Source organism: Vanellus vanellus, assembly GCF_965231255.1.
Source record: "Vanellus vanellus genome assembly, chromosome: 17".
Classification (NCBI taxonomy): domain Eukaryota; kingdom Metazoa; phylum Chordata; class Aves; order Charadriiformes; family Charadriidae; genus Vanellus; species Vanellus vanellus.
Window position 1 is genome coordinate 11,829,602 of NC_138922.1, and position 11,717 is coordinate 11,841,318.

The window sequence follows — 11,717 nt, forward strand, 5'->3', positions numbered from 1 at the left end:
ATACCTGTATGGGATATGGTAGAGTACGTTCTGCCATCTGCTGAGCAGAGTGAGAAATGCTCATATAGTTGCAATGGATAAAATTGTGCCCATCTATTCCTGTGCTATTTTAAACACAGAGAAGAATGTAATCAAAACAGCAGGCAGATCTAAGGGAGGATTTAAACCAGAGGCAAGAAAGTTCATTACAGCATTGCAGTGTATTGGGAAGGGAAAAGGTACTTGTGACATTTTGTAGAGAAAGAGAAGAAGAAGCAGCAGGCTGTGACAAATGGAAAAATAATCAGATGTAAATACAGAAAATGAAGTCAATTTTTTTCTGTTGATTTAGCAGTGGTACTTTGCCCTTTGGCACTGTGTATTTGGTAAATATTTTGAGCAGGACATTCACGGCATTTTTTCTCTGAGAAGAATAGCATGTTCCCAATTGTTTAATGTGGCTAAAATTTGTGTTTTAAATGCAAACAGAAAAACTTTATAAAACTAAAATAAACAAACTATTTGAGATCACAGCAGTAAGAGTTTGACATAACCTAGCTTCTCGTTAAAGCTTCAAATGTCCCTCACTCCCCCTCACAGGCTGTGAGTCAGCAGGGAAGGAGGATACTCAGATTAGAAACACCAAACTGTGGAACAATGATTACACAAATGTTATTTTGGTTGCACTTCAGATGCTCCTGCAGCTAAAATCTGCTAAATTAGGAGAACTGCAGTGATCAGAACCTCAGCTGTTATCTGTGAGGAGTTTTCACTTGATGACCGCAAATCACAGCACCAAAACAAGTTTTTGTACCACCCAAACCCATGATTTAAGTTTGACCCCAGTGTCACAAATAAGCACAGTCCAGAATCATTATTTCACTTTTCCTGCAGCGCTGGCATTGGGAGCCCTGTCTCTGCTGCTTTTAGTTATCTGTTAATTGAAAGATGCTTATTGACGACATGAATCTGATCAAACAGGCCCCCGAAGCCTGAAGTTTCAGGCCAGATCATCATCTAGTGTAAACTGGCATGAAGTTGGTATCATCACTGGAGGCGTATGACAATACCAATGTCACTCCAACACTAATCATTATGCCTTAAAAAGATTTTGTTATAACTCTCAGGACTCTTTGTACATAGAAATGTACACGTTCGAGTGATAAACAAGAGCTTCTTACAGTTCTACTATTTGGTCCAATATCATATTCCAAACATCCTCATCCTCCAAAGATGCTGAGAAGATAATATTGTTTTTTCAAATACATTGGTCCCAACAGGAGATGCTCTGCAGAAACAACCGTAGAGGAGATGTTTTCAGCCCAGATCAGTATTTGAATTCCTCCATTATGTACGAATGCACCATGTGATGGCTGTTTCATCCTTTATTAGAAGCAACACAAGGAACCTTTTATCTTCTGTTTACTAGGATGGGAATAAATACAAAGAGTTAATATATAACCACCCTTTTGTGGATGCCTTTATTTTTAAGAGAAGAAACACTGGGCCGAGGGTCATTTGAGCTTGTGGACTGGCAGCAATGCACTCCCTGTCACTGGTTGCGTGCGTCATTGCTCTGAGCCACTGTGCTCTTGCAGCGAAAGGTAAGCATCTTCCACTTTCTAACAGCCAATACTATCCTGAAGCACGAATGAGGGAAGCTGCAGAAAGCAACAGGATTTTAAAACCCTCAGACAATTCTGGTCAAGTGTTTTGAAGGGGAATTTTCTCTGAAAGCTATTTCCTCTCTTTTCCCCTTCCATTCCTTCCTCTGTCTCTTCCTATGGTGAGGTGAACTGCTGCATACAAAAGTATAAAATGGAGGAAAACAGAAAAAATATTGACAGAAGTTGCGGCAACCAGGCTGCCTGCATGCTGGGGGCATTGCGTGGGCCAGAAGTTAACCTCTCTCCATCCCTCTGCCCAGCTCCCTGCTCACCTCGCGCTCCCCTCCACTGCAGGGGCTGCCTGGCACGGCTCCTGCCTCGCTTTTTTCCTCCTTTCCCCCATGCCAAGGGCTCTGGGCACCATTTCATGTACTCTCTCCCTCTGCTTGCTATGCATTTCTACAGCACAAGCTTTGTGTTCCTCTGTTCTCTCCTCACAGTCTCAGCAGGAGCCTCTCTCTGTGTCCTTTGCAGGAACACAGTCTGCACCCTCCGTACCTCCCTTGCTGCTCCCCTCCTGTTCTCACTCTCCGGGTGATGAGTTGTTCATGCTGTCAACATGTTAAAGCTGGTTTGGAATCAGAACTGTCTAATGCAACGGAGTGCTTGCCCCACTGAACAGAAAAATTGGCGAAACGAGAGAAAAATAAATTTAATTAAAAGAAAATAATAATCTCATTTCAGGCTGACCCCAGCCTGACAGATTAAAAATGAAATGCATTAGTTTGCTTCTAAGTCCCTCTCACCCTCTTTTGTCCAAGATAATTTACCATAATTGACTCACTTTGCAGAATACCTTCATAAATCCATTTTGAAGCAAAAGTAAATTTTAGTTAAAAAAAAGTGACACAAAATCTAACTGGGGCTATCGATAGAGCTGCCGAGGGGAAGGGGAAGAACATTTTTTCCTGGCTGATACTTATAGCAGCCATCAGCTGCCTCAGCAAGTTACGTACCTATAGATCACAGAAGGACCGCTTAGCTCAGTGAAGGAATATACTACAGTTGAGGATAATACAAAAACCTGTGCTTCCACTTGAGAAATAAAAACAACTCCAACTTTATGTCCAATTTCTTGTAAAGTGTCTCCTTTCCTCCAGTCTGTCCCAGGCCACCAGAAGTGCTATTTGCCACAATTGATGTGAACAAAAGCGTGTATGATGTGGGTGAGGAAATTGAATATACCTGTAGGCCTGGGTTCATCCCCAATTCTGGCCAAAGGAAGTACACTTGCCTCCCGACCGGCAAGTGGCCTCTCAATACCCTGCTATGCCTACGTAAGTATAACAAAATAAATCCTATTCCTAGATTTTCCGCCATCTCGCTGACGTGCCATGAAAAGGGTATTTTGTAGTCCACGTGATTCATCTGATATATTTAAACTGATATACTTCTGTTTTCCGATTGTTTCCTTACTTGTCGGAAGAGAGCTGGGTGTGGTGGAGAAGAGGGGCAAGTAACAGGGGAAGGATCTTCCCATACCCTTTCCCTTAAGCCTCTACTCCCAATCGGTGATGGAATTGGACCTGGATAAGGTGAACCTTAATCTGACTCAGACCAGCAGTGCTTATAATGACATATGCTGCTTGATAACACCTGCATTTATTATATATCTCTTTGTTCATTTTTATCATTTCATTGCATAGAAGTTATTTTCCTCAGACAATCAAGTGTTAAAAATTATGTAATCACAAAACCTTTGAAACTACTATATTTTGAGAGAAATGTGGAATAGCTAGACTTATGAAATGTAGCACAAGGAAATGGAGATATGTGAAACCCCTTTAAGATCAACTCATTTCCATTATCTTAGCTTCACGCCTCATGAAACAATATTCTTTGTTTAATCTTTAATTAGCAGCAAAGAGATGTCCCAGTCCTGGACCCTTGCAGCATGGAAAAATTGATTTTATAGACCTCCACTATCAGAGTTCTATAAGTTTTTCATGTGAACCAGGGTAAGCGTTCCCTTTCTCGTGCTGTTAAATAAATAACCTGAACTACAATAATATATTCTAGTATCACCTGCTCCAGTATTGCAAGCCAGGGAACTTAGAAAACTGCACATAAAAGTCCACCCCCACTTCAGAAATTAAAAAAAAAAAAAGCATATTTGGTGATCCTCTTCTGTTCAGTCTTGGCTATAACATCCAGGAGCTTTGCTACTCCAAAGCAATGTCTTACAGATATGGAAACCATCAAAATAGCAGAGGTTTTATGCAAAGATTTATTCTGGACTGCTTTCCCCTGCTTTTAAAATCCTCTTATTACATCATGAGATGAAATCCTACAGCAAAGAGAAGATAATCTGCATCTAAGTTGTTATGCTGTCAGGCTCTGGAGACTGAAAATTTTGTTTCTATGCCTTTCCAAGCTCAGTAAATGTAAATATGAGGTTAATCCTAATTTGGTCCCTGGAGCAAATGCACTTTTACTCAAGGCTACTCACCTATTTTAGAAATGAGGATGCATTTAAAGAAAAATAGTTCTGGTAAATGCAGGGAAATATTGATAGCAACATACAGTTCATTTTACTAGGGTAATTAATTAATAAACAGTGCTTACCTGGGAAGGTCATAGGTGAGACACAGCCTAGAGTTCGCTGAAGAGGGTCAACAGCCTCAGCTACCTCCTTCTTCTGCAAAACAGGAGCAAGATAAGGAATAAATAAATTCAAATATGAAACCAAATGTAGCAATCGGACTTGACTTAATTTTGCTAGATTTCAATGATGATAGATTTCAATACACATTTCAATGAACATTTCTTTAAAACTCAGAGTAAGTGCCAGTAATGTAAGTACAGAGGATGGGAGAGGAGTATTTAGAGTGCATATGGAAATTAAAGTGGGCTGTCTGGCATCAAAATAAAGTAATGCTCCTCAGTGACTTTAGTTCTTAAGAGTGCTGAGTTCTTTGCAATAGTTTGATCCTAATTGCCATAATTAGTTACGAACTCCTCCCAGGAAACCATAACATTTACATTAGCAATCTGAGATCGATGCTCACTACTTACATATATCCACAGTATTCACCAATTGTAGAAATTAATATGTGATGGAATATACAGTTGAAGTGGCAAAACATCTTGTATCAAGCCTTTTGTCTAGATACTTGCAACACTAATACAATTTCTCATATTTGAATCTAAACTTCCTTTGAAGTCAGTAAATGCTAGAACTAGAGAAAGATTTCAGAACTGGACTCTCAAAAAAGGGTAGAGGTGGTACTCGGGGACATGGTTTAGAAGTGGTTTTGTCAGGTTAGGTTAATGGTTGGATTTGATGATCTTAAAGGTCCCTTCCAACCTCAACAATTCTATGATTCTTAAGTCTGTTTATGAGAAATCTTTCTTGCAAAGAACAACTTGATTCTTCTCCATGTTCGTTAGGCTTTCTGATACCCAGGTCTTTTTGTTTTCAGTTACAACCTCATTGGGACAAGAACGAGCCAATGCATGGCAGATGGAAAGTGGAGTGGAACTTTTCCACAGTGTCAGCGTACGTGTTTAAATGCTAAAGAACTACTCTACCCTTATTCTTATTACAGAAAGGTTCCTTTGCATCGCTTAGAATTACATATACTGTTATTCAGAGGCCTCCTATAGTGCCGTACAAAAAAAAATGGTTAGGAAAAATATAAGAAGAACCCTGTATGTTTGGTTTTAGATGTGTGGATTCTAGTTTTAGAGAAATAGAGTTTAAAGGTCTGTGCAAAAGGCCAGGATCAGGGATGCTATTTACAGCTGAGGGGTAAGATGCTTATCCACTCAAATTCATTCTCCGTGTGTATAAAAAGAGGATATTGTCATTTCTTTGCAACTGCTATATGTGGTTTTGCTATAAAATGTTCTGCATAAACACTTTACTGAAAAAGCAATATGCTGTATAATATTGTCTGAAAAATATGGCAAAAATCATGAATTACATACTCTAAGTCTCCTGACACTTTTAATCTGAACTTTTTATTTTGTTAGCTAGGCTTCTGTAAAGGGCACCGTGGGTTAATGTGGTTATAAGCATGTTGCTCCTGTGATTCTAGTAATAATTTGACCTTTAAGCTTTAATTTCTATGAATGCTGTACTTTTCTAGCGGTCACTTGTGCACCTCCCTCGCTTCCTGAACTTGGAGTCCTTTCTTACCGTCGCTTAAAACCTGGAAATATTTCTAATTTCCTGGACACAATTACTTTTGAATGTGTACCTCCCCTCGCTCTGATTGGCAATGAGACGGCTACCTGCATGGCCAACGGCAACTGGAGCAACATTCCAGAGTGCAAGGGCAAGTAACTTACTTTTATCAGCACCTAAAAATATTCCCTAGAATTGTATATATAAAACTATATGAACAACCTTAGTATTTTTTCTACAATTGTTACTGCAAACATACAGTAGAATGATTCTGAAAGCGAGACTTGTGAATGCAAGGTGATTGCTAATGAGATCGCACGCAACATGGGACTGGCAAAATATTTACTGCAGGTATAAAGGTTATATAAACAAAACCTGCTAAATGTACTTCATGGTGGGGAATCAGAGCCTGCCCTCCAGAGGACAGCCAACATCCGATTCTTCTAAGTGCTAGGATTAATCTAAGAACTAGTCAACCTTACCCTTAGTCCTAAGAACTGCACTGGTTTCAGTGAAACTATGCCACATTTAAGTAGTTTTCAGATATAAGCACAGATTGCAATAGATGTGTATTTAAAGCAAGTAATATTTATTTATCGTGCTTTTTTAAACTATCTTTCCTCTGGTTATGTTTTCCTGTGCAAGAGGCTGAAATGAACCACCACGAAAGTTTTAAGTATTTTTCAAAGTATATAGTGTGTCTTTTAGAACCACAACATTGATAAAGCTTTGTTTTTCATTTTGTACCGCAGTTGTCACATGCCCCACTCCAACAGGAATAGAAAATGGATTCATAGAGTTTGTTGTTCGTAGAACATACCACTATAATGAAAGCGTCAGCTTCGGCTGCCAGTCCAGCTACGTGCTGGACGGACCTAAGCATTCCCGATGTGAAAAGACTGGAAACTGGTCCACAAAGCCAACCTGTAAAGGTATACATACACCACCTGTTAGAAACCACATATCAAATTCAATTTTCCTAAAAGACCACTGCTCTGATTGCTGTGAGCTATTACACCTTTGTACAAGAGCTGCCCTCAGACGAAAACCAAACTAGTAATTTCAAGGCCCTGATAATCTAAGACGACTCCCAACACTGGACGTTGTATGACATGAGATGTATCTGAATTGACTTCATTAATCAGCCACATAACTTTATTTTGTCTGAGTATTTCCTATCCTCTTCTTATTTAATATAATTAGAAATTTTACTGGGGCTGGATTTTCACTGGAAACTTTTGACCCTGTACTTAGGGGTCTGAATTTCTTCAGCAGTGTAATGCCAGCAGAAGTACTACGTAAGTGTGGGACACATTATTTTTCATTCCCAAATGTCACCTGTACAGATTTCTAATGGGATCTAAGCTACCCACTGTTCAAAACAGATTATCCTTACATATTGCTTGTAACAGATTATCTTTACGTGTTGCTTATAACTGGGTTGTTTTACAGGCCCATGTAAAATACCAGTTAAGAAAGCTGTAGTATTATACAACGGTGAGAAGAAAAGTGTTCAGAACGACCTTAAGGCAGGCATTCAGCATGGTGAAACTATATCCTTCTTCTGCAAAAATAAAGAAAAATCCTGTGCCTATACTGTAGCTGTTCCATGTGTGGATGGCAACCTTACTCTCCCCGCCTGTTTCAAAGGTATGAGCTAGGCTAATCATAAAACAGCTTCTGTTGGTGGAATAACAAGTACTTTAATGTGGGGGCAATGTCATCATTCATCTTTGAGCTCTATCTGCCTTGTACTAAACTTAGAGGGTATTTAGGAAGAAATGGCCTGAGAGAAGGCACAGAAAGACTTTTCTTTTGGATATGTCAGAGCTTTAATCCCCATTCTGTTCTTAGAAGGTGTTATTTAGAGGTGGCCTAGCCCAAACATAACGCCATACATACCACATTCTGGGATTTCATGAATCCTTGGATCAACATCTTCTACAGGGGAAAAGAGCCTGAACACTTCTGCAGCCTTGAGGACCTGACATATTCAATCCTGTTCTGGTGCATCACTCCCACCTTATGCTCATCTGTAACACACTGGTTCTGACTTTGGACCAAGAGTGTTAAAAAGTGGCTGACAGCAGTAGTGAGGAGTTGGTGCTGGAGGAACTCCTTCACAGGCACACAGATTTTTAGGACAAACAAACAGACTAAATACTGAAGTTTTTTAGCAAGGGGAAATGCTTTGCATTTGTTTCATCAGTATTCCTTGCATAGAATATTCCTTGTAAGTTTTATTGTCATTTGCAAGTGAAGGAAAACCCACAGCCTACACATGACAAAAACATCTTTCCTCACATTTGGCTTAGCTTCTGATGGATGCAGCTTAACTTTTATTAGAAGAGAATTAAAATAGTATATTTCTTCTAGTAGTTTTACAATGATGCAGAGATTGATTGCTCACCTAGCAGGGTCCACGAGACAGATTGTTTTCATCTATCACATATTTCAAGAATTTAACCTCAGATCTTAACTTTTTTTTTTTTTTTCAACAGAACGTGGCTTTTTTTCAAGTCTTGTGAAGAAGGACCCATCAGACATGAAACCATGTGAAGATCAAGCGTGAACCAGAGAAGTAATAAAGTACTAAATCTCTGCCTTACTGAGACAAAACATTACATGCAAGAGAGGAAAACTTAGGTCCCGTGAGTGTAAATTTCCAGGTGAAATCTAGACTCTGCAAATGCAGTCTCAGCTATTCTCCCTGCCGCCATCCCTACCAGCCTCTTTCACAAGCTATGACACATTGTTTCAGCCATTAACTTTCATTCTCTTTCCTCTGCCTTCTTCAACAGCCCCGCAATACTGCTTCTCTTCCCGTATTTCCAACATTTATGCAATTGCAAATGACTTTCTCAATAGCGGTCCCTTTACAATAAAGTCATTTTCAGCCAATAGCGTGTTCTTATTTAATATTACCTAATCACCAATCAAATCCTTTAGCTTTTAACTGATTTATATAGAAAGGCCTTCATCATTAGTAATTAGCTGGGTTCTGATTCCATTACAGCTCCCCTGTGATAGGGAGTGGACCTTTAATTAGACAGAGGGTCATCAGCCTAGGATTTTCCAGAATTTACGTAAGTCGAAAGACTGAGATTTCCAACTGACTTTAGAAGCAAAGAGTCCAACCATGGTTTAAATGTCAATAGCATTGATAAAGGGTTCTTTTACACTTAAAAAAAAAATAATTCTAAAGTTAGTGAGACTATTCATGTTTTTGAGATTCTAACTTCACCTCATACTCGTTTTAAACAACTGTTAATTTTTACCACTGTTTCAATATTACGCAATGTAATTGATTCATTTTTAAAACAAAAAAAGAGCATTGTAAACCATTGAGCAACAGTAATGATTTCTGGTCATTAAGCAGCTTTGAAGTAAACTGTACTTTTAATTTGATTTATGATACAGGTAGTTCACTGGTATGATCCAGTCTGGCAAGTTTTGTGCTTATGTGGTGTTCCCATTCAGAAAAAAAAAATTATAATTTCAACATACTAGAAAGTGATAGAGAAATATTTGTTGCAATTATAATATATTGTCATGAGTCATATGTGGTTCCTTCTGAAGTATAAAAGCTTGCTCCGTGATTAAAAGCAGAAGTAAGCTACACAGTAAGCAAGCTACTGTAGGACTTTTAAAAAGGACCATTTAACATAAAGATCAAACTGCTTGTAAGATGCTGCAGCTACCATTAAAAAACTCTGAACACATTCTAATTATCTTTTTTTTTGAAGGCTGCACATGAATATTTTAACAGTATGACTGACATAATTTGTTCTTATACTTCCTATTTTTAAGGAGAGATTGAGGCAGCTATTAAGTATTTAATACTTTGTACTCACCAGCAATTTGATTCCCTGATGTAGAGATAGACAGACAAATTCATGCTAGCAACTGAAGATGGTATTTTGCTGGTACAATGTGCACTGTATTTTGGTTCCTAACATGTTTAAGCGGGATCCTTGAATGACATTTGACTTATAGGCCAAGATATTCATAACTACTTTTAACGCATACACAGATCAGCTGGCAGGAACCTATCTGTTTGGAAATCCAGTCTAAAAGTTGTGTGACTACCTCTTTGGGATTGAGATGTTCAGGATAGTCGCTGAGATACCAAACACAGTTTAATATTAACCTGTGTTTCACAGAAAACCCTGTGAAGTTGGCGTAAGTAAAGTTAGCACTCACTGCCGCAGAAATGCTACTTTTCCCTGAAATGATTTATAATTTGCACAAAAAGAGTTGCCCCAGGAACATTCAGATTTTCTAAGCAAATTTTCCTAGTTCTATTATGCAGCAGGATAACAACTGATCATGTCAGCTGGCCCAGCTTCCTAGCTGGATCTGCAGTATTTGAATATTTTAAAGAATTACCCTTAGGAGCCAATGTTCATACACTGAATTTACTATCTAGTCTCCTGAAGCAAGAGGAGGGAGAAAAAATCTGTGACCTGATAAGCCTTTGAAGTAGTGTGGTGTTTGTGAGTCACAACTTTTCAGACATGAAAGGTTTGCTTAGAAGGTCTGAAAAATGTATTGCAACCAGAGGTGTTCCAAAGGCTGCTACGAGTGAGTGAAACCTGCCTTTTTTTTTTTTTTTTTTTTTTTTTTAAGGTGTTTGAAAGAATGCCTTAATCTGTGCTCATGTTACTTGTGGCAACCTGCTGAGACAGTTACAGAGATAAGAGAACATGGTAAAACGAGATGGAAGAAAAAAAGTACTGAATGTGTCTTACTTAAATGAAGATATTTTTACAGTCCAAAGTGGGAATTTGTTCTGTATTCTGCTAGGGATATCTATGTGTTCTACAATCGTGTATCTATCTATAGTGATTTCCTCTGGAGGGTCAGTGCACATCAGTACTTATCACGTCCTGGATGCAGCTCTGGCTGGAGACAAGACCTCGGCCACTTCTTGAATCTTTACTTTTTCTTTCTTTTTGGACAGAAGTTATACAATTGTCAAATAAATGCAGGTGGGCTTCAACCTCTCTGGCCACCCCGCTCTGTATTGGCAAGGAGACCCAGAAACTGGATCGATTCCCTCAAGACATTTCTCCTGGAGTACTGGTTCCAGTTTCATTGGTCTGCTCTGCCTCATGTTTGTTTTCAAAACGTACCAGCAAATTTGATTTTAAAAAGTATTTTGTGATGAACATGACAGAGATATTCAAATCTGAAGGCAATGTGCATATATGAATCAACGAACAACATACAAAAGAAGTTGGCTTAGAAATCCCCATGCTTTTCAGCCATCAAAAAGCAGATTTGCAAAGCTGGACAGAAATGCAAACCTCTCACCCTATCACCTGGCCAATGTGCTGATGCGCTGCCCTTGAAAAACCTACCCAGAAAGGTTGTTAAGTCCACTCAGCCTTTCATATTCTACCGATTAACAAAGCTGTTGTCTGTCTCCTGTGATTTGGACTGACTTGGACAAATTGATTTTGTAATGATTACGAAATTCCTGTAACAAAACTGGATATCTTTTGTGGTGATTCAGAGGTGAAAATTTCTGCGAGTTCAGCCCTTTCAGCAAGTCAGCCACCCAGTAGTCTTACTGTGTTGCAACAATCTCCCCGCTATTTTAAAACAGATTAAAATTAGTCATATCTTTAAAAATATCTTAAATTAAAATTATTTAAAATTTGGAATTTAAAAATAATAAATAATATTTGTAATCTACTCATGAGGGTTCTACCATGGATTAAATACTCCATCACAGAATGTTGCACTGCTTCTATGCAAATGTTGATTTAAGGGGCTCTGTGCAATCTGAGCAAGCAATCAGTGTAGCTATCGCTGAATGAGCCCTAACGCAGAATCAGCTCTGCTGAAGATCAGCTGAGAAGTCAAAGGAAAGAGCCAATTTTCTACCGTACCTTTAAGAAATTCTTGTTTAATGTATTCGTGCATGTGAATCAAGC

General features: G+C 38.7%; 1 protein-coding gene across 1 annotated transcript; it reads left to right on the forward strand.

Annotated features, from left to right (window-relative positions):
* Positions 1-1,519: 1,519 nt before the first annotated feature.
* APOH (apolipoprotein H) lies at positions 1,520-8,347 on the forward strand (the record flags this gene model as incomplete). The annotated part of the gene is made up of 8 exons (XM_082492024.1): positions 1,520-1,583; positions 2,747-2,923; positions 3,508-3,604; positions 5,069-5,145; positions 5,738-5,926; positions 6,528-6,707; positions 7,228-7,425; positions 8,277-8,347. 8 exons carry the CDS (start codon positions 1,520-1,522, stop codon positions 8,345-8,347), a joined length of 1,053 nt encoding a protein of 350 aa, XP_082348150.1.
* Between the last annotated feature and the right edge of the window lie 3,370 nt (positions 8,348-11,717).